The sequence below is a fragment of the Xenopus tropicalis genome, chromosome 2 (assembly GCF_000004195.4).
Source record: "Xenopus tropicalis strain Nigerian chromosome 2, UCB_Xtro_10.0, whole genome shotgun sequence".
Classification (NCBI taxonomy): domain Eukaryota; kingdom Metazoa; phylum Chordata; class Amphibia; order Anura; family Pipidae; genus Xenopus; species Xenopus tropicalis.
In genome coordinates this window covers 160,189,974-160,213,583 of record NC_030678.2, presented here as the reverse complement: position 1 = coordinate 160,213,583, position 23,610 = coordinate 160,189,974, and the positions used below count along the sequence as shown (strand labels likewise).

The 23,610-nt window shown below is 39.1% G+C and overlaps 1 protein-coding gene across 2 annotated transcripts in view; it reads right to left on the bottom strand.

Moving 5' to 3' along the window:
• cwf19l2 (CWF19 like cell cycle control factor 2) overlaps positions 1-23,610 on the bottom strand; it is a 65,876-nt gene that overhangs the window by 33,402 nt on the left and 8,864 nt on the right. Inside the window, exons 5-10 of one of the 2 annotated variants that reach the window (XM_012957166.3) lie at positions 18,302-18,421; positions 12,325-12,418; positions 11,193-11,308; positions 10,313-11,043; positions 6,486-6,594; positions 5,216-5,320 (exon numbers count right to left, since the gene is read on the bottom strand). In XM_012957166.3, the coding sequence (XP_012812620.2) occupies positions 5,216-5,320; positions 6,486-6,594; positions 10,313-11,043; positions 11,193-11,308; positions 12,325-12,418; positions 18,302-18,421 (1,275 nt within the window). 2 annotated transcript variants of the gene reach the window in all.

Genomic DNA, 23,610 nt, shown 5'->3' with positions numbered 1-23,610 from the left:
ATTTTACATTGTGCATAACACATAAGGAATGTTACAGTGGCTCCCAAATTCTGGACTCTGTAGAGTCAACAGCACAATGATATAAGCCAAGGAGATCAATAAAGTCTGGAGGCCATAAAAATCTTCTGGAGCGCCACGCCTGAGCAGTGGGCTTTCAAGCAGGACAGCCCCATCTTTAAGGGATGGTCAATCTTTAAGTTATATAATGCCCTATTCCTGAAACTTTGCAACTGGTTTTTATCATTTATTTTTAATAGTTTTTGAAGGATATGCCTTCTTCTTCTGCCTCTTTCCAGCTTTCAAATGGCGGTCACTGACCCCAGAAGGCAAAACACCTTCATTTTATAAGGCTGCATTTTTATTTTTACTACTTATCTTTCTATTTACACTCTCTCCTATTTATACTCCAGTCTCTTATGTAATCCACAGCCTCGTTACTATGGTAAATAAGACCATAGCAACCAGATAGCTGCTGAAATGGCAAACTGTACAGCTTCTGAACATAAAGCTACATAACTGAAAAGAGAAAGTGCAATTTGTCTAAGTATATCAATGTCTAGGTCGGGACCTAGGGTTTTCCAGATAAGGGATCTTTCTGTTATTTGGATCTCTTTACCTCTGCTAAAAAAAAAATATTGAATAAACCCAATAGGCTTGTTTTGCCCCCAATAAGGGATAATTATATCTTAGTTGGGATCAAGTACAGGTACTGTTTTATTATTACAGAGAAAAGGGAATCATTTAACCATTAAATAAACCCAATAGGGCTGTTCTGCCCCCAATAAGGGGTAATTATATCTTAGTTGGGATCAAGTACAGGTACTGTTTTATTATTACAGAGAAAAGGGAATCATTTAACCATTAAATAAACCCAATAGGGCTGTTCTGCCCCCAATAAGGGGTAATTATATCTTAGTTGGGATCAAGTACAGGTACTGTTTTATTATTACAGAGAAAAGGGAATCATTTAACCTTTAAATAAACCCAATAGGACTGTTCTGCCCCCAATAAGGGGTAATTATATCTTAGTTGGGATCAAGTACAGGTACTGTTTTATTATTACAGAGAAAAAGGAATTATTTAACCATTAAATAAACCCAATAGGGCTGTTCTGCCCCCAATAAGGGGTAATTATACCTTAGTTGGGATCAAGAACAGGTACTGTTTTATTATAACAGAGAAAAGGGAAATAATTTTAAAAATTTTTAATTATTTGCTTATAATGGAGTCTATGGGAGACAGTCTTTCCGTAATTCAGAACTTTCTGGAAAACAGGTTTCCGGATAACGGATCCCATACCTGTACTAAAAGTTAAGTTAAAGGTGAACCACCCCTTCAAGGTATGCAAAATGTGTCTAGAGGTCTTTTGTTTGAATAAGAACCTAGAACTTCCAGCCTGTAGTCTAACAGTCCCCCTTTAGGATAAAGACATGCCGACATTTTCTCTCTTCAGATCAATAAACTGGCAGTACTGCACTTTCAGGGTGTTTGTATGATAGTCAATTGGAGGCGGCAAGTACAATTTTGGGCACTTCTTTGTTGCTTATCCAGTATATGCTGGCGGAAAAAAATACTTCTTATGCGCTCAGCTTTAGCAAGTGGGTAAGTCACTGCAAATCATGCAGGAATCAGAGAAATGACAATAGTCCTGAATGCTCCCATGTTGTTATCTCTTGTGCTGAATACAGGCCTGGCAGCGAACTCCACTCTCCTTGCTGCTATTTTTAAAAGAAAACTAAATTGCCGGCTCCTTACAGATAACAATTTCACTACTCATTTTAAAACAGACTACTGCCAGCAAAAGAATAAAAAGAATGAATTGCAGTGTCATTGGCTGAAACAGACTGTTCCGCAGGCATCCAAGCAATGCAGAGGCTAACAATGGGAGCACAGACAATCAGAAGTGGATACACGGGATAGGGGAACAAGTTAAAAATATCAGGAAAGTCATTTAAAAGATACGAGGCCAGTCAGATAATAGTAACCAAATATTCTCTCATTATTGTCCGTGCTTATTTCAACTCATTCACATTCTCAAAACTAGAAAAGAGACTTGGAGTGCAGCAGCGAATGAGAAATAACCAGATAAAGTGCCCCAAGAACGCAGCAGTAATGAATATGCTTTTGTGCTTTATAAAACGTGTTAGGTGTGTATTTGATGTTTTTGTCAGTACAGGCAAATATATTCTAAGCATTCACAGCAAAATATTTGCTCTTCTTTCCACAACAAACTGGAGTTGTGAGCACTTCATAATAAACAATAATTAAAAAGGTTCAATCATTTTTATGTCACTGAAAGCAGTTGTTGTCTCACTTTTTAGTACAAAGCCTTGCACTCGAGTGGCCATACACCGGTCATTTACAGCCATCTATAGCACTTTAGAGTCTGGCCGCATTAAAGGAGACATATCCTATAAAAATTATAAATGTGCCAGTGAATTATACTCCTCTAGATATAGAAGTATTGTGCCTAAAAATGTTGTGTTTTTAACTGATTTTTTGAGAAATTCGACCAAAACCTCACTAGCCCCACCCATCTGTTCCACTTCCTGCTGGCTGAATTCTCTGGATGTGCAGGGGAGCCGGTGGCTCTCAGTACAGGCACTGTAGGATAGGAACCAATCAGCAGCTAGGCTGACCTGATAGGGAACTGAAGCCTGTCTTTGCTTGTGTGACTGCAGGGTTGTGATTGGCTCTCCCCCTTCTACTGTGCTTCTGGCAGGGACCGTTAGGACACGCCCACTCTTCATTTCATACACCGACAGAGAAGCGAGAGGATCTATAGGGAGCTCCAATAAAGGGGCCATTTTTACAGATAGGATTAATGTTTAGCCCAAAGTGAAACCAGCACCGGATATTATTCATAATTGCCTACAAAATTAGGGATTTCCCCATTTATCTAATAGGTCTCCTTTAACAGGGGAGTTCAAGGCATTGTGGGAAATGGAGTCTTGGCAACAATGAGATCATCCACTGAGTGCCTATAATTAAGGGCGGTGGAACCCGAAACATCTAAGGCAATTATGGCTCTGATGTTTTTAAGCTGAGCTAATAAAGCACTATTTTTATTGGAAGAGTGGCTGCTGTCCTGTATTTTAATTTTTTCTTTTGATCATCCACTGGGGCCTACAGACAGCCATCGGACAAGGACTGCATCAACACTCAAACCTGCCTGATTGAGATCTGCTTGATATCTTTCGGGCAGGCCCACTGGGGGCTGAGAAGTTGTCTGGAGGGGCCGCGGCAGTGGGTCCACATAGGGGCTACACCCTTGCAAACCTCATAACAATTGAATAGTTAAAGTGATACAAACACTAAAAAAAAAAATGATGACAGAGCTGCTTTTGTAAGTAATTGTAACTTGAAGTTCCAAATCTTGACTGTTTTGCCGACCTGCCTGTCCCTTCTCAGTCAGTTATAGCTTCTAATGCTACCGGACAAATATAGCAGCCCCCTTATAGAGGAACATGGGGGATAACAGAGGTAATGTAGAAGCACTGGGCAAATATTTTTATGGTGATATTCTAAAGCTCATGCAAAGGCAATGTTATGATAGTTTTAGATATTTCTGGTGTCAGTATCTCTTTAAGTTTAAAAGTGAACTCCAACTTCAAATATAAAATCTATAAAAAGAAATGAACGCACAGATGTTTTAAGATTACAGTGGGTTGTAGGAACAAATACAAACTTCCTTGTGTGAAGTAAGTAGAAAATAAATACAATAGCAATATCAGTAAAGTTATACTGGCTCCCAGCATCAATTAGGTACCAATGTGGCCAAGCATTCCAAGGGTGGCTATGTTAGGGACTTCATGCAGAGGGCTCCTAGATCAAGCTTCAGTGTGTAACACACATTATACATTCTCTTTGGCAGAGTAATGTAAAAATCAATTGCAATCTTAGCGGACATGCTTGGTTTGGTCCTGAGACAGAATCCCTAATTATCAGCTTTGCTACTTCTCTAACTCAGATATGTGACCAAGAAACAGGCTTTTTTCCCCTTAGAGAAGTGCAGAAGCTGGAGACAGAGAGACAGCAATCTTTTCTTACAATCTTGTTCCAGAATACAGTACATAACAAGCCTCTATCACCAGAGGCTGATAATCTTCCCTTCTTTTCACGAGCACCGTCACACCAGGCTTTATCGACCTCCGAGTTGTAATGCACAGCAAGAGAGGTCGGATGAAGTGCTTGAGAGAAAGAGGATTACTGACAGCAGGAGGTGGAAAAACATGGCCGAGTCTACAAATTATAGTGGTTTATTTTTATATGTTGGCCTCACAATGTATTTTGTATCTCCTGAGCAGCAAAAAGGTAATTAACTGTATAACTTTTTCAGTTGTCTCTACCTTAGTGCCATAATGCAGGTATTTAGCACTTGCATAATAAGCACAGCAGTATGTACTAAACATGTGTGCTACCTTTGATATAGAGCTTTATGCCCACTAGAGATGAGGGGGCTGGTCTGGAACAGCTTGGGTTGAAGTATTGGTGTATACTACAGAACTTTGTCAGGAACGGGTTAGGATGGCCCACTGGACTTGTCATTTGTGTGCTGCGGCTGTGCTACCCACTCCCTAATTCTTTGTTGGTTTGACCACATTCCTAGTAACGCAAGGGTCCCCAGCCTTTCTTACTCGTTTGCCACAGTCAAATGGTTAAAAGGCTTGGAGAGCAACACAAGCACCATAAAAGTCCATGGAGGTGCCAAATTAGGGCTAAGATTGGCTATTAGGGGCCTCTATGCCCCTAATCAGCTTACAGGGGCTTTATTTGGTAGTAAATCTTGTTTTTATTCAACCAAAACTTGCCCCCAAGTCAAGAATTAAAAAATAACTCCCTGGTTTGGGGGCACTGAGAGGAACATCCAAGGGGTTGGTGAGCATGTTGCCCCCAAGCCACTGGTTGGGGATCACTGTTCTAACATCTTCAGAGTCCTACTCTATAAAGTGCTGCAGAAGACAATGGCGCTACAGAAATCATTGTTGAGCTTTAGTTGTCATTTGAAGGGATACTGCTGGCATATTGCCTCCATTTAGGGGTGCTCTTCAATGTATTTAGTTCCAATCTGGAAGTCTTATCTTGCTTTATGAAAGGAATATTGTATATATTCTCAGGGTCACAAGCAATGCCCCACAGGACAAAGCAAAGCACCACCCTCTTTGTAATGGCTGCTTGAGAGCAATATAGATGCATTCTAAAGCTCCTGCCTTACCTCGGCCTCAGACCTTCTCTCTGATACAGGAGATGTTCCCTGAGACTTCCTTTCTTTCTGCTGGCGGGCTTCTTCCAGCTGGGCTCTCAATTTTGATGCCAAATCCTAAATGAATAAATAAATGACAGATGTTTATTAATTACAAAATATATGGCTGTGTGAAATACAGACATCTAATCAGCATGCAGCATGCTGTATCTACATGGGAAACATGAACCCAATCTAGCCATGGAAATCTAGCCATGGAAATGTTGACACTAGAAATAGTTGATGAATAATCCATTTGATCAACAATCAAAGACTGTAATGTATAAGGCTAGAAGTGTTCACACATATATATATTTATGCATTAATAAACTCCTCATCCACATTTTACAGCCAATAAATGACAGTAGAGACTTCACAACCCCATACATAGACCATACAGTGGGCAGGTTACTTTAATAAACAAAGTACACTTCTTATCAACTGAGCGCTTTAAACAGGATGAGATGTAAGAAATATTCACCAATGACAGAATAAAAATCATTTTTGTTGACAAACTGGAAGTCATAAATTCAAAGTTATTGCAAAGAGAGTAACAAAAACCCTAAAATGGTGTCAATGCCACAATAACCAGGGCTTTTATTGAATCCTTTCCTGTTAGGAATAATTTAGGTATGGCAATAAAGATTTTATGTAAACATTACAATACAAGAACATTGTATTGCTCGTACTGTGTGATTACTGTTGCCGGAAAGCAACATAAATATCATTGTGACAATGTTTATAATAATTATTGCATTTTTTTGCTTATTGAACTACTCATGTTTGTTTAAAGGGGAACTTCGAGATCCGAACCAAAATTTGTTAAGGAGCCCCAACAACACAGAAGATTTTTATTCATCCAGGTCATGGTATATCTAGTAAAAGTAAATCTAAAGCAATCTAAGTGCATTGCACTGTGATGTTCCTTTCCTTATTGACATCACGTGTGCAGGGCATTGTGGGATTGGGAGGATGCAGGCTGAAGGCAGACTGAGGACAGTCATGCGTATTTCCCATAGATCAGCAGGGAAATTCCATTCCCCTTGAAAGCTATCTTCTTTACAATATAGGTCCTGTGGCTTGTGGGCTGTTGCAGAACCACGACTACCATCATTCCAACAACAGCCAAGGTTGCCACTGGAACAATGCAGGTCCTTGTTTATCAACTATTCAAGCCAGGGGGCATGCCATATTTAGATGTGACAGAAAATAATATGGACCGAGCACATACATAGAGTCTTACCATGTTACCCAGCAGTTCTGCCTTGACAATCTTAGCTCCGAGCTTGTTCATTTCCTCATCACTGAGAATTCTGATAGGCTGAGGACTTCTGTCAGGCCTGCAGGAAAGACTATTAGTAAGTCAAATGATACCCATCTTTTAATTCGCTGCAAGTACATAGTAATATTCCAGTCAGGACAAATGTTACATCTCTCGCAGTATCTGAACTGATATTTTCGGATTTATATTCTGAATTAATATTTCCGAGTTCAGATATCCTTACTTTTTTGAATGTATTGGGAAAATATATTTCATGGCAAAAAAAAAAAAACAAAACCTCCCAGCAATACCATCTTGGTTTATGGCAGCCATGAACACTCAAGACCAGATCAAGTGTCTCACAAGTCATAGAGTACAATCAATATCCAAAAGGCTAGTTTATGTTTACTACAAAACTACTTGGAGAGATCTTTGCCTTTAATGGTAAGGGCAATGGTACACTTAGCAATTCTGGCTGAGACATGTAAAGGAAAACTATACCCTCAGAATGAATACTTAACCAGCAGATAGATTACATTATATTAAGTGGCCTATTATTTATATATCAGTAAATATTGCCCTTTTACATCTTTTCCCTTGAGCTGCCATTTAGTGATGTGATGTTCCTTTTCTTATAGACATCACGTGTGCAGGGAATTGTGGGATTTGGAGGATGCAGGCTGAAGGCAGGCTGAGGACAGTCACCTACTGTTACATTTTATTGAGTCACAAAGTAGTCAGCCAGATCAGCAGGGGAACAGGGGGCGGGGCTTAGGGAACTGTTCCAAACCATATTATTACATTAAAAATCAGGAAAATGCTGCATATTTTATTTAATTGATGTATATTACAAAGTTGCTTAAAGTTATGTTTACTTTTCAAAAAGCTTATGTTGTGTTTGGGTGGAGTTCGGGTTTACAGGTCCCCTGCTTATACCACTCAACTAGACCAGAATTTCTATCTAAATATTTTTGCACGTTAACATAAAGTTATTCAATTGAAGTCTAACATTTGCTTGTTTATGTTTTGTTTTCTAATTTATGCTTTGACTTTCCCTGATAAAATCTGTTGTTCTGTGGCAGAACAAATTGGAGCATGAACAAATCATATTTCATATTCCTGCTCTAGGCTCTTGGAAATTAAAAGAAGATGTGTGCATAGATAAGCCAGGTCTAGACTTTTATCTTTTCAAGATTGGGCCCTCAATACAGAATGCCTTCAAATGCCTTACTGGCATAATAATATCAAATGAACACTGCAACATAAGAAATAGCGCAAAGCCAATATAGGGTAGAATAAACGTAATTCCAAGTACGGAGAGAACTTAAAAAGTGCGAGTTGGAGCTCATTGTAATGATCCATGGCCCCCTCATACTGTTCAGCCTTTCCTCTTCGCTACCTCCAAGAGAACCCACAATTGTTAAGACATCAATTACTTATATGTAGAAAGAGGGAAAGAGGCCCTGTTACTTATTTATATCGTTCATTCTCTTTCTGGCAGGCCACCACCCCCAAAGTCATCAGGCCATGTGCTCTGAACACTATACAGGTATGGGACCTATTATCCTGAATGCTCCTGACCTGGGGCTTTCCAGATAAGGGGTCTTTGGGTAATTTGGATCTTCATACCTTAAGTCTACTTAAAAAGCAAAACAAACAGAATTTTTTTGCTTCCAGTAGGAATTAATTATATCTTAGCTGGAGTCAAGTACAGGTACTGTTTTATTATTACAGAGTAAAGGGAATCATTTAACCATGAAATAAACCCAATAGGGCTGTTCTGCCCCCAATAAGGGGTAATTATATCTTAGTTGGGATCAAGTACAGGTACTGTTTTATTATTACAGAGAAAAGGGAATCATTTAACCATTAAATAAACCCAATAGGACTGTTCTGCCCCCAATAAGGATTAATTATATCTTAGTTGGGATCAAGTACAGGTACTGTTTTATTATTACAGAGAAAAGGGAATCATTTAACCATGAAATAAACCCAATAGGGCTGTTCTGCCCCCAATAAGGGGTAATTATATTTTAGCTGGAGTCAAGTACAGGTACTGTTTTATTATTACAGAGTAAAGGGAATCATTTAACCATGAAATAAACCCAATAGGGCTGTTCTGCCCCCAATAAGGGGTAATTATATCTTAGTTGGGATCAAGTACAGGTACTGTTTTATTATTACAGAGAAAAGGGAATCATTTAACCATGAAATAAACCCAATAGGACTGTTCTGCCCCCAATAAGGGGTAATTATATCTTAGTTGGGATCAAGTACAGGTACTGTTTTATTATTACAGAGAAAAGGGAATCATTTAACCATTAAATAAACCCAATAGGACTGTTCTGCCCCCAATAAGGGGTAATTATATCTTAGTTGGGATCAAGTACAGGTACTGTTTTATTATTACAGAGAAAAGGGAATCATTTAACCATTAAATAAACCCAATAGGACTGTTCTGCCCCCAATAAGGGGTAATTATATCTTAGTTGGGATCAAGTACAGGTACTGTTTTATTATTACAGAGAAAAAGTAATAATTTTTAGAAATGTGAATTATTTGATTACAATCAAATATTTCAGTGCTTTCTGGATAACGGGTTTCCAGATAACAGATCCTATACATGTACTCCACAAACCCCAACAGAACTGTACAGGTATAGGACCCGTTATCCAGAATGCACTGATATATTTGATTGTAATCAAATAATTCACATTTCTAAAAATGATTCCTTTTTCCCTGTTATATTAAAACAGACCAAGGGTATTCCGGATAAGGGGTCTTTCCGTAATTTGGATCTCCATACTTTAAGTCTACTAAAAATGTAATAAAACATTAATTAAACCCAATAGGAATGTTTTGCATCCAATAAGGATTAATTATATCTTAGTTGTGCTCGATTACAAGGTACTGTTTTTATACTACAGAAAAAAAGGAAATCAGTTTTAAAATTCTGAACTATTTGATGAAAATGGAGTCTATGGGAGACGGGCTTTCCGTAATTAGGAGCTTTCTGGATAACGGTTTTCCATACCTGTACTAACTAAGGTTAAAAACTCATTAAATCTGGGAACAAAAGTAGAACACCAGCATCAGAAACCCACCCCAATACTTCCAAGCTCTTGGGACCTTACTTAGCATGGGCCTTTAGCTTTACCATTAGGACTCCCATTACCTTGAGAAACAACTGTAACCCATTATAAGTTAATGTAACAGTGCATTCGATATGTCAGCTCTTTAAGCCAGCCAAATGTACTCAAGAAGCATATTTCCAGCAACTGCTTTTGGCCTCACTAGAATGGTGGTCAAAATCTCCTATCAATTGTTTCCAGCTTGCCATAGCTATCCATTTAATTATACTAATATCAGAGGATTGCAGTATCATTGTGTTTAATTATCACAAACAAACAATATGTAAGTGTTTTTGTAAATTGATGGACAATATAAAGCAGAGAGATGGTTGTGTGTAAAACAAACAGTAAATAAAATCTATATTTTATCGATTCTCCTCTCTTAAATACTGTAGGGAACAGTAGGTGGTTTGAGAGTTCAAAGCTGCATTCTGACTAATTTGGAACATGACAGGTCTTAAAGAGAAGCCTTTCTGGCCTCTGCAGCACAGAACCCTGTTAAATTATTAAATAACCACTGACAACTATCACTTTAGAACAAACGCAGAAATAAAAGCAGCTGTGGTGTATACTGAATTCTAAGAGTACAGGCAAACAGATATAATAAAACTAAGACAATTCAAAGTCTTTCTTTAATATTTATTACTAATTACATTTGATTTAAAAGAAGAAGAATACCTTGGTGATTGTGGTCTCTCTTTCACAGACTGTGATTCCCTGCTGTAGGCATCTGGCTCAGTTTGCTCCCTGGAACCCTTCCTTTCTTTAGACACGGAGTCCTCCTTTTGGGATTCCTGTTTCTTCTCACTACAATATTTAGGCTGTATCTTTTTCCAAGATAATTCACCCTCACTACCTGAAGGTTTATGGAAAAAAGGTTTTTCAGAGTCTTGGGATTGCTGCTGCTTCTTCTCGCTGCAGTCTTTAGATGGTACCTTTTTCCAAGATATTTCATCCTCATTACTCAAGGGTTTCTGGAAACAAGGTTTTGAAGAGTCTTGAACACCAGTTACCTTATTCTTTAGTGATTTATAGTCTCTGATATTTAAGGATCTGCCATCATCATCAGATGGTTTTAAAAACGGATTCTTTGGTTTAAAGGAGACACTTTTATCTTGATTTCTGTCTTCAAATGATTGCCTTCTGTGTTCTGGTTCTTTCCTATATCTGCTGGACTCCTCGCTGTGCTTGTATTCTTGACTTTCTTTATGGGAATATTTGTTGTATCGATTATGATCAGTATGGCGAGGCCTACTATTGTCATCAGTGTGTTGGCTTGACCTTGGATACCTTCTAAACTCATCATCCTGAGAATGAGATTTTTTCCACCTCTCTCTTTGGCCATCATTAGAATTCTGTGAGGCTGCCTGTTCTGCTGCTTCTAGTTTTCTTTGGAAATCTTCCATTGACTTAATTGGAATGGGAAACAAAACAAACACAAAACATTTCACTATAACAAATAACGGTCTAAAGAAGTGCTAAGAGTTTTCAGCTGGAAGAGGGCCACATTATTATGTAAATGCATTTGAGACTATAAAGGTTGCACAGTTATTCTCACCCCATATCTCTCCGCCACAATGTCATCAAGGCTTCGGTTTTCCCTTTCAGATTGTTCTTTCATCCTCTGATATGATTTTCTTAACCAGCTCAACCCTCCATCCTCAACATGTTGCACTGGAACAGAAAAGGCAAATAATTCCTCTGGGTTGTATTAGAGATTACTTGAAAATGATAAAGGGTCCCTTTGTTTAAGTAACTATATAGAAATTTCTACATAGCTGCGACGATTTTGTCTAGGTTACGGTGAAAGTTTAAAGGTATTCTTTATTTAAGACGGTCAGGCAATAGGATAGCAGTCTCTTAAGGGTAAACCATTGACACAATAAAGGTTAATATCTATTCAATAAGGTATAACCAGCTGGAAGCTAGTTTTATTTTTAGGCTCTGCTGCTCTCAGCCTGCATTTTTTCTCAGGCTGAGAGAAATGGATTTGCTCACTTGCCCAGCTCCTTAAAGGCACATGCTGTGGAGTGGAGGTCGGTCCAAAAATGCCTGCATTCTCTTTTTTGGGCCGACCTTCAATCCGCTGTTTGTGCCTGCATTCAAGCGATAGCTCTACTTTTAATGTCCGATGGCTTCTGTGGCAGCAGTTGTAGGTCTAGGTCAGAAAAATGTCTTCTGTGGGGTCCTGTGTTAATGAGGGGAATAAATAGGTATGTTAGAGAAGGGTTCATGTTCTTTTCCAGTGGCCCCTAAAACGTGGCCCTGGTCCCCACAGAAGACATCTCTGTCTATGTGTCTATTTGATCTTCTTGACACACCTAAAAGCTTTAACCTTGTTACCATTTGGTTGTACGGGTTAGGGGGGGGTTGAATGGTTAATTTCTAAAACAGATCAAGGCACCTCTTCTCTCTTTGACTATTTCAATAAAGTTCAGCTATTGAACATTTTGGTTATCAGACATCTGGCCCAATGTAGATATATTTGGACAACACTCTTTTAGCAGAAAATTCTCCAACTTGGAAGATTAACTACCATAAAAGAACCCAACTGTCATGGTAAAGGACACTAGTAAGTCTAATACCTGCAGGGCCACAGACTAGGGATAGGCTATGTACAAAGTATATTCATGTGAGACCCTTTGGGCTGTAGAATGCAGGAATAATAGGTTTGATGCAGTGATACTCACACTTTTTTACTGAAGTAACATCCCCCTCCTTGGGTGGCAGCCCTGTACCACCATCCTTCCAGTAAGGATTCAGCTCTCTGGACAGCAACTTCTCCTAATATATAAACACATTTACCGAAATAAACATACTTGCCTTTAGGAGGATAAACACTTGTGATTTAGTATGCACATCATGAAGACATAAAAAGTGAAGCACATTCAACTACAAAATAGCTACAATATAGCTTGCAGAAAGAATACACTTTTGGGTTCATTAAAGTCATAAAACCGCGACTTGACAGTACGCCGCAAGTTAGATGTATGATATAATAAAAATCCAATTTTCGGAGGAATAAAAGCATGTTTGTAAAAGAAATTTAATATAAACAAAGTAACAAAGCTAATTGGTAAACAAGTTAGATCCTTATCACGGCTAAACACAGACAGCGTAATGTAATAAAAGCCCAATCAGATGTAAGTTTTTAAACGGAGGACCAGCAAAAGCTACATGCTAATTGGACGCTATATTATTAGACCAGTAGAAAACTTTGTTCCTTTAAATACGTTATGCCCTCAAATGCCAACCAACTGAAGGAGGAGTTCATTTTAGCCTAAAGACACTAGGCAGTTTTACAAGCAGAAAAAACACCTGAAATTGCCTACCAACACCTAATTAATTTACGAGATATTGTCCATCTGCACTGGCACAGGCACTTGTAGCAGTAAAGATGTGCTAGAAAACTCACCGGAAAGCAGAAAAAACACAGTTCAATTTTCTCTGCTTACGATGAAACCCCCTCACAAGTCATTAGCCTTTAGCATCTTGAGTTGCACTCCACCCGAGTGTTATTTCAGTATCTGGCACTACTCATCTACAGTACAGTCCACATAAACCAATGCTCTTTTAGAGCAATGTAATAAGAGATGTCAACTTTGCTCCTGTTCTAGCAACTTATAGCAACTCACCAAGAGATTCTTTTTCTCACTTCCGTAATGGGCAACCTCTACATTACTTATACTGAGGGTAAATAGATACCACGAAGGGCCACATTTGTATTGTTCCGTTCATTTTGGGCTACTGCCAAGCAGCAGCTTCTCTACAATGTTCTCCCTGTGGTTCAGTTTCCTCAGCTTGCCTCAGTTTTCTTCAGTTGGTAGATTACATAGTTACATAGATAAGTTGGGTTGAAAAAAAGACATCAGTCCATCGGGTTCAGCCCTTCCAAGTGAACCCAGCACACACATAAACCTGACCTATCTATCTATACACTCACATACATAAACCATATATACCAACAATCAATACATCAATGTAGATTTTAGTATATATAATAGCCTTGGATATTCTGCTTGATCAAGAAATAATTTAAGCCCCTCTTATAGGCATTAACAGAATCTGCCATCACAACATCACTAGGAAGGGCATTCCCCAACCTCACTGCCCTCACCGTGAAAAACCGCCTACGCTGCTTCAAATGTAAGTTCTGTTTCTATAATCTAAAGGGGGGGGGGCTCTTTAGCTCTGAAAAAAGAACATCCCCTATCTGCCTATAATCCCCTCTAATGTACTTGTACAGAGTTATCATGTCCCCTCGCAAGCACCTCTTTTCCAGAGAAAACAACCCCAACCCTGACACAGTCTAACCTCATAGCTTAACCCTTCCATCCCCTTTACCAGTTTAGTTGCAGTCTCTGCACTCTCTCCAGCTCATTAATATCCTTCTTAAGGACTGGAGCCCAAAACTGCCCCCCATACTCAAGGTGAGGCCTTACCAGAGACCTATAAAGGGGCAAAATTATGTTTTCATCTCTTGAGTCAATGCCCTTTTTTATACAAGACAGCACTGAATTCCACAGCCACAGAATGACACTGCCTGAAATTAGACAACTTGTTATCTACAAAAATCCCCAGATCCTTCTCAATTAAGAATACCCCCAACACACTACCATTTAGTGTATAACTCACATTTACATTATTTCCACCATGCATAACTTTGCACTTTTCAACATTAAATCCCATTTCCAGTTTGCTGCCCAGTTTTCCAATAATGTCAAATATAATTTGTGTGGTACTGTATCAAATGCTTGATTAACTGATTTCTGGAGAACTTGACCCGGTGTGTGGCTTTGTGTAAATGCAAAGCGCTTGGGTAATACATCGACACAATAAATCAGTGATCCTCAACCAGTTGTTGAGCGATATGTTGCTTACCACTTAGATGTTGCTCCCAGTGGTCCCAAAGTAAGTGCTTTTTTTTGAATTCCTGGCTGAAAAGCAAGTTTTGGTTGCAAAAAATCAGGTGTACTGCCAAAAAGAGCCTCCTATAGGCTGGCCGTCCACATAGGGGCTACCAAATAGCCAATTACAGCCCTTTTATGGAACCCCCTTATTTTGCTCCCCAAACCTTGTTACATTTGTTAGTGTCTCACAGGTAAAAAAAAAAAAAAAAAAGGTTGGGGACCCCTGCTATAAGTAATTCCTAATAATAATGGGAAGCAAGTGATTAGCTTTGCATCACCACTAATTAAGTTATACTGAAGTATCTGTTAAATCCCTTTTGTATTTAAAATCATATAAAGCTAGAAATAGGGTGTGAATCTCTAATCAGGGCTGCAGACTAATAAAATGTTAAATATGTGCCACATTTATGTGACTCTCTGTATATTACTCTCTCAAGAACGGATGGATCTCAGTGAGAAAATGCTAATGACGGAAAATGCATCTCCGACTGCTTCGTAATGATTCTTGGCCTTAAGAGCACGGGAGGCCAGAGAAATACTGCAGCCATTAATGTTTAAGCTTTATTGTAAGAAAGAACAGCGTGTTTTGTAAAGGAACAAACTGTGAGATCTTCAAACACTAACAGGTCATGTTTTATTTTAACCCAGTCAGTACAAACGGTACAGAAATGCTGATAAGTCACCAGTATGTACCTGCTAAAGAATAGCTCATCTTTGACAGTCACTATTAAACCGCTAAATAGTTCTACTTTCCTACGACTTTTATCAATTCAATTCCAGGGTTGACATTGGGAATCATGCACCCCATACCGCCGCCCTCCCCACCTATAATTAGACAGTTATCACCCTGGGCGGAGCACCCTGCCAACAAGTAGGAAAAAAAACCCCCACATATACATGACCAAGCCGCTGATCTGCCACACCCATGATTAGACCAGTAACATGTGACAAGAAAGCTCATTCCATAACCTCTGAATTGCACTAAAGGTTTCCTCCGATAACAAGTAATAATATCTTAGTTGGGACCAAGTACAGGTACTGTTTTATTATTACAGAGAAAAGGGAATAATTTAACCATTAAATAAACCCAATAGGGCTGTTCTGCCCCCAATAAGGGGTAATTATATCTTAGTTGGGATCAAGTACAGGTACTGTTTTATTATTACAGAGAAAAGGGAATCATTTAACCATTAAATAAACCCAATAGGGCTGTTCTGCCCCAATAAGGGGTAATTATATCTTAGTTGGGATCAAGTACAGGTACTGTTTTATTATTACAGAGAAAAGGGAATCATTTAACCATTAAATAAACCCAATAGGGCTGTTCTGCCCCCAATAAGGGGTAATTATATTTTAGTTGGGATCAAGTACAGGTACTGTTTTATTATTACAGAGAAAAGGGAATCATTTAACCATTAAATAAACCCAATAGGGCTGTTCTGCCCCCAATAAGGGGTAATTATATCTTAGTTGGGATCAAGAACAGGTACTGTTTTATTATTAAAAAGAAAAAGGAAATTTAAAAATGTATATTTTTTTCTACATGGAGTCTATGAGAGATGGTCTTTCCATATTCCAGAAACCCGTTATCCAGAAAGTTCTGAATTATGGGGATTTCTGTGTGCTACCATATTACTTTTATTTCCCAGGCTATCCCTGAGTAGGCTTGCGATTATTATTACAGGGAAAATAAAAAAATTATGATTATTAATATTTGATTAAAATAGAGTCTATGGGGGGGAGGTGGCCTTCCCATAATTGTGAGCTTTCTGGATAACGGATGCCATACCTGTATTTTGTACATTCCCAAGCTGAAGCCTACACAAGGGACCACTGAAAATACACTAAAGAAGGTGTATATAGGCATCCGAGAGCTAGTTCCTAAGGCAGCTGCTTTAGGGAAGCAGCCTCAGGTGCCTATATAATAAAATAAATATATAAATACACAAAAAATTTCCTCAGCCATGCCAGATGAAACTTATGGAAGTCTAGTGTTAGAGCTGGGGGGGGGGGGGGGTGAGGGTGTTTAGGGTGTGAAGTGGTGTGATGTACTTGGGTACTTGAATACATTGCAGTTCACAATACTATAAGTTTGTGCCAGCATGGTTTTATGCGTAACAGATCTTGCCAGACTAATTTAGTCGCCTTTTATGAGGAGGTGAGCAGGAACCTCGATGCTGGAATGGCAGTTGATGTCATCTACTTGGACTTTGCTAAAGCATTTGATACAGTACCGCACAGAAGGTTAATGATCAAATTAAGGAATATTGGCCTAGAACATAATATTTGTAATTGGATAGAGAACTGGCTGAAGGATAGAGTACAAAGAGTGGTTGTAAATGGAACATTTTCTAATTGGACCAGTGTGGTTAGTGGAGTACCGCAGGGGTCAGTCCTTGGGCCTTTGCTTTTTAACTTGTTTATTAATGACCTGGAGGTGGGCATAGATAGTACTGTTTCTATTTTTGCTGATGACACTAAATTGTGCAAAACTATAAGTTCCATGCAGGATGCTGCCGCTTTGCAGAGCGATTTGACAAAATTGGAAAACTGGGCAGCAAACTGAAAAATGAGGTTCAATGTTGATAAGTGCAAAATAATATAAACGCGAACTATATACTGAATGGTAGTGTGTTGGGGGTTTCCTTAATGGAGAAGGATCTGGGGGTTTTTGTAGATAACAAGTTGTCTAATTCCAGGCAGTGTCATTCTGTGGCTACTAAAGCAAATAAAGTGCTGTCTTGTATAAAAAAGGGCATTGACTCAAGGGATGAAAACATAATTTTGCCTCTTTATAGGTCCCTGGTAAGGCCTCACCGTGAGTATGTGGTGCAGTTTTGGGCTCCAGTCCTTAAGAAGGATATTAATGAGCTGGAGAGAGTGCAGAGACGTGCAACTAAACTGGTAAGGGGGATGGAAGGGTTAAACTATGAGGTGAGACTGTCGAGGTTGGGGTTGTTTTCTCTGGAAAAGAGGCGCTTGCGAGGGGACATGATTACTCTGTACAAGTACATTAGAGGGGATTATAGGCAGATGGGGGATGTTCTTTTTTCCCATAAAAACAATCAACGCACCAGAAGCCCCCCCTTTAGATTAGAGGAACAAAGTTTCCATTTGAAGCAGCGTAGGGGGGTTTTTCACGGTGAGGGCAGTGAGGTTGGGGAATGCCCTTCCTAGTGATGGGGTAATGGCAGATTCTGTTAATGCCTATAAGAGGGGCCTGGATGAGTTCTTGAACCATCAGAATATCCAAGGCTATTGTGGTACTAATATCTACAGTTAGTATTAGTGGTTGTATATATAGTTTATGTATGTGAGTGTATAGATTGGTAGGTGTGGGTTTTGTGTGCTGGGTTTACTTGGAAGGGTTGAACTTGATGGACTCTGGTCTTTTTTCAACCCTATGTAACTATACTATACTATGTCACTTCCGCAACCTAAGGTACCTAGAGCTGCACCGGACCTAAATACAGCCCTGAGAAGGTCCCCAGACTGTTTTTTAATGAAAAGGAGCACTATACTTGGGAAAAAAACTAAAATGTAATCACATGGAGTGAGCCTTTCCTTGTCCTTTAAGCTTTTACTTCCTATAAAGGTTTGTGACTTGGTACAGGGAGAACAAGAACACTGGTATCTGCAGGTGATTAAAACACATGTCTTGTTTTATAAGCACAAACAATGGTTGGCTGGGACAAAGTAGCCATGCCTAAAAACCTCATTGTCATTCCCAGCGCTCCCAGCCTGTTGGCTTCCTTACCGTTTCTGCAGCTTGGGCTTTTTCATGCTCCAGTGTTTTCTCTTTTTGTTTTTCCGCTCTCATCGCTGCAGCTGATGTCGCTTTCAGGGACATGAAGTCTAGGGTCATCCACTCGTCCCTCTGAAAAGGCAAGCACAGGTTCATTTAGTACATTTCTGGCAAATGCTTGCGTTACGGATAAAAAGCTTCAGTAAAAAGCCTGTTGTAAAATAACTAAGGAGTGTGCCAGAAGCACGGTGCCAAAGGCTAAACCAGGCTCAAAATGACTTTCCTTTCATACGTAAATAGAATGGCACCATGTACCGAGCATACACTGGGGTGAGATAAAGGCTTACTGGGAATGCAGGATTCAAAAATATAAGGAGGAAAAGTCAAAAGTAAATTCAAGAAACTGCAATAAACAGAATTATCTATGTAGATAATCCAATTCAATGGACCAGTATTACCAATAATAAGAATGATGAAAGGAAAACTATATCCCAGAACAAATGCATAAAATCATATCAAATAGCTTATATGTAAAACCCTTCTTTATATAAATACACTACTTTCATAAAAATATACTTTTTATTAATATGTGCCATTGGGTAATCCTAAATAGAAAACTGCCATTTTAAGAATTAAGGTCCACCCCCTGGGATCATACGATTCACAGTGCACACAAAGGAACCAAGGCACACATAGGCCCCATCAGCCAATTAATAGGCAAAGTTCTGTATTTACTCCCACACTACTTCCTGTTACAGTTAGAGCTGCATTATTTCCTGTCAGCTGATCTCTGAGGGAGCACACAGTCCATCACTAAATGGCGGCTCAAGGGAAAATATGTAAATGGACAAGATTTATTGATTATATATATATTTATAGAGTGCAGTTTTGTAAGATTCTTTAGTAAGTCACATAATATGATATATATCTGTTGGTCTGATATTGTTTCTAGGGATATAGTTTTCCTTTAATATCACCTGAATGTACTATTCTTTACATGTAAAATTGGATTCTTATAGCACTGTGTTTTGTGGTCAGGGTCACTGGTTCCGGCAAACAAATATAAAAAGAATGACCGGGGGCTTTAATTTTATTATATTATTATTATAAGGCCCTATAATGTTTGCCTCCAATTTTGTTTATAAAATGGTTACCTGTTCACTAGGGAAATTAACCCCAAGCAACCAGAAGAGCTGCAAATAAATAATTAAAAACCTACAAAGAACTAAAAATATATTGAAGACCAATTGCAAATGTTCTTAGACTTCTGCTATCTACACCCTACTCAAAGTTCATTTTAAATTGAACTACCCCTTTAAAACAGCAGTCTCAGTGCCGCTGGGCACAGGGATCCCCACAAGATTGATTGTGAGACCACAATCAACAACACTTTGTCTTAAATTTCAGTTTCTTCAGTGACTGAGCAGCTTTATAATTCTATAATTGCCATATTTAGAATTAGCATGCAGGAGCTTCAACAGCAAATTGTGCTGCCCTTATGTTCCAGCTGCAGGCCTAGCCGGCAATAACTTCGTTCCCAAGTCTTTCTGCCATGGGTGACGGTATCTCATTATTATGCTCAGAACACTGCATGAGAATACATTCACTGCATCACAATTAAGAACTATCAGGACCAGTTCAATAAAAGGACACCTTTCAATAGGGGAAGCTAAAAGCTTGCATTATTTTGCAGAATAGTACCCACTGAAATAACCTTCGCTAGTTAACTCACACAGGGTTTCAGGTATAATACCTTGTTAGCTGAGGTTTTTTTCCCTGAGTGGGCTTTCTTAAAGCCTTCTATAAGCTGCTGATCTTTTCAAGACAGGTCCTTCAGGGAAAAAAACATCAACTAATGAGGTATTTTTGCCCAAAAACCCTGTGTGAGTTCCTTAAAGGTCCCCATACCCTATAAGATCCGCTCGCTTGGCGATGTCGCCAAGCGAGCGGATCTTCACCCGATATCCCCACCTACGGGTGGGCGATATCAGGTAGCAAGGGACTTAAAAAAAAAATAATCCGATCGTTTGGCCCTGGGTCCAAACGATCGGATTACATTTAAGATTATGGGGCAGTCGGTTCGGGGACCGCATCAACGAGCCGATGTGGTCCCCGATCCGAATGGATTTTCTAACCTGGCCAATTTCAGGCCAGATATCGGTCGGCCAGGCCGCTCTGTTCTGCCCATACACGGGCCGATTAGCTGCCGAATCGGTCCAAGGGACCGATATCGGCAGCTATAGTCGGCCCGTGTATGGGGGCCTTATCTCATGAGGAGTTTCATTTATGATTGCTCGAGCAATCATAAATCTGCCCCTTAGTATTTGGAGTGCTACTACAATCCCTTATCATATCATATGATTTCTCCCCTTTCAGCCTGTGGGACAAATGTGTTACTCACAACACAATTATAGCAAGAATGCAACCAAATATCCAAGGCTATTGTGATACTAATAGCTACAGTTAGTATTAGTGGTTGTTTATATAGTTATGTATGTGAGTGTATAGATTGGTAAGTATAGGTTGTGGGTGCTGGGTTTACTCCGATGGGTTGAACTTGATGGACTCTGGTCTTTTTTCAACCCTATGTAACCCAGCAGAGAGGTGTCAGCCTATAAAAAAATATATGACCAGAAGTGAACTGATACAGCCACCTTACCTTGATGTGGTATAAAGGCTTGGCCAAGTGAGTCAGGCTCCATTTGGGAAGAGTTAAAGAAAGCACTTTTAATGAACAAACATGTCCTAACAAAACTAGCATTTTTCTTAACCTAGGGTGTCAAATGTATGTATGTACATTAACACTGCAATAAATCTGACACACAAAGCTCAGCCAACAGATCCCATTACAATCTTTGGAAGCAGTTTACAAAACAAAATAAAGTTTGATCTTTGATAAAAATGCTTCTATTAAAGGCATGTGGCCCTTTAAGAAAAATAAAACACAAAATGTAATTCAGAAATAAAAGACTTCTATTACATAGGAAGATATTGCAGAAGGATGCTACCGTAGCTTTATATTTATCTTTAGAATGACAACATAATCAAAATGTTCCAGCAAACATTGCAACACCTGCAAAAAAATCATATTACAGCTGAAGTCATTGCAGGGTCAGTTTTTACCAAAGGAATTCGAACAAACATAAAATGCATTCAATTTTGTGTTATATAAAGCACTTTTCTTGGGAACCTTTCATCCCTTCATCCCACTGCAAATATATAAAATAAATAAATATAAATCAACAGACAAACGAAAAATTAAATAAAAAACCCCAAGAAACGACTACATCAAACTCTTCCAATATACCAACTCAATTTAGGTGGCAATATGGCTGTATACTGATTGACCGCCTAGCCATGAACCTCACCTTGGGTGAATCAACTTTTACAAATTCTCTTCAGTCTGTCCAAACTGTAAACCTGCTGATGCCCTTACTAGTGGGTGGATGGAGACGTGGCACATGAGATACACATATCTGATCAGACAGCGGTACCGAAGTAAACAGTAAAATCAAGAAATAACTAATACAAACTACATGCACAATGTGCATAACATTTTATAAACGTAATATTCCCATCTTCATTAGACCAATTTCCTTAATACAATCCCTTTAATTTTAGTATCATGGTTGTTGTAGGTATCTCCCCTATGAAAGCTAAAGTAGAGGGTTCAGCCCGTAAGACCAGAATACACTTGTTGCAAGAAATGCAACCAAGCAGAGAGGTCCAGAGATAGTTATGCCTACCACACATTTATAGTGGTAGTATTGCTGATCTCTATCATACAGTTTGACCACTTAGCCAGGTACATTACCATGGGTGACCGCTTTCTTCTACTTTTGATAGTGGTAGATGAAGTGAACGCTGTATATGGTTTTACCTTCCACCCTGCAATTATTTAGGAATATCTACTACAGCGAATGAGGTTTGACTCCCTAACCAGTAATGGCCTTCCTAAACCTGGACATTAACACATTCCTGCCTTTTTGCGGCTTCTGCTACTTTTCCTCTGTCAAGAAAAGCCATATTAGAAACTTGGCTACAACTTTCTTCCCAAAACAAATATTACATTTACCATTGCCCTCTGGAATGGAATGTCTATTCTATCTCTGTAATATGACATTGTTATCTTCAGTTTCTTGCCCTAAGTTAATTTTGTGTGTTGGTGTATATTCCTAGTTCTGTACTAAAGCTGGTCCCACTACAGACTGAACGCTGAACAATTCTGCAATGCTAGTGGATTACCAAATTGAATGGATCAGCCTTGTTGCATAGAAGATGGAAATATGGAAATATCGTATCAAAACCCCAATTTGGGGGCTCCACAAAACATATCACACAATTCAGAAATCTCGAATTCCAGTTTGTCAAACTCGAATTTTCTCAAAAATTCAAATGATAATTATTTTATTCTTTTATTGAGTTTCTATAGTCAATAGGAGGTGTATTTTCAACACTGATGGTACTTTGTTTTTGAATTGTAAACAGTCAAATTTGTGAAAATTCGTTTTTAGTTGAGTTAGTCGAGTCAATTGGTTAAAATGATAGTAATCGAGGAAAAAAAAAAAAATAGCAAGAATCACATTGCTCCATTCATTTTCAATGAGTGATTAGTATGTGTTGTATGACAAACTGTATTGTCTGACTAACTGTGATGCAAAAGCGAGAGGGAGGGGATTTTTCATGCATGTGCCGTTCCTCTAAATCAGTGATCCCCAAGCAGTGACTCCGGGGCAACAGGTTGCTCCCCAACCCCTTGGATGTTGCTCTCAGTGCCCCCAAACCAGGGAGTTATTTTTGAATTCCTGACTTGGGGGCAAGTTTTGGTTGAATAAAAACAAGATTTCCTACCAAATAAAGCCCCCTGTAAGCGGATAGTGTGCATAGAGGCTGCCTAATAGCCAATCACAGCCCTTATTTGGCTCCTCCATGAACTTTTATGGTGCTTGTGTTGCTCTCCAAGTCTTCATTTGACTGTGGCTCACGAGTAAAAAAGGTTAGGGACCTCTGCTCTAAATGGTCGCTCTTCATCAGTGTCGGACTAGGATGCCAAAGACCATCCAGAGAACCTTAGACCATGGGCCCACTCTCCAAACTATTTTTCATTCACTTTTTACTCAATCTCTATATTGTCCCAGTGACACCTGGGCCCACCGGGAGTTTTCCTGGTATCCCTGTGGGCCAGTCCGACACTGCTTTTCATGACATAGGCCCAACAGACTTAAAGGAGAAGGAAAGGTAAAAACTAAGTAAGCTTTATCAGAAAGGTCTATGTAAATACAGCCATAAGCACTCACAGAAACGCTGCACTGACGTCACGA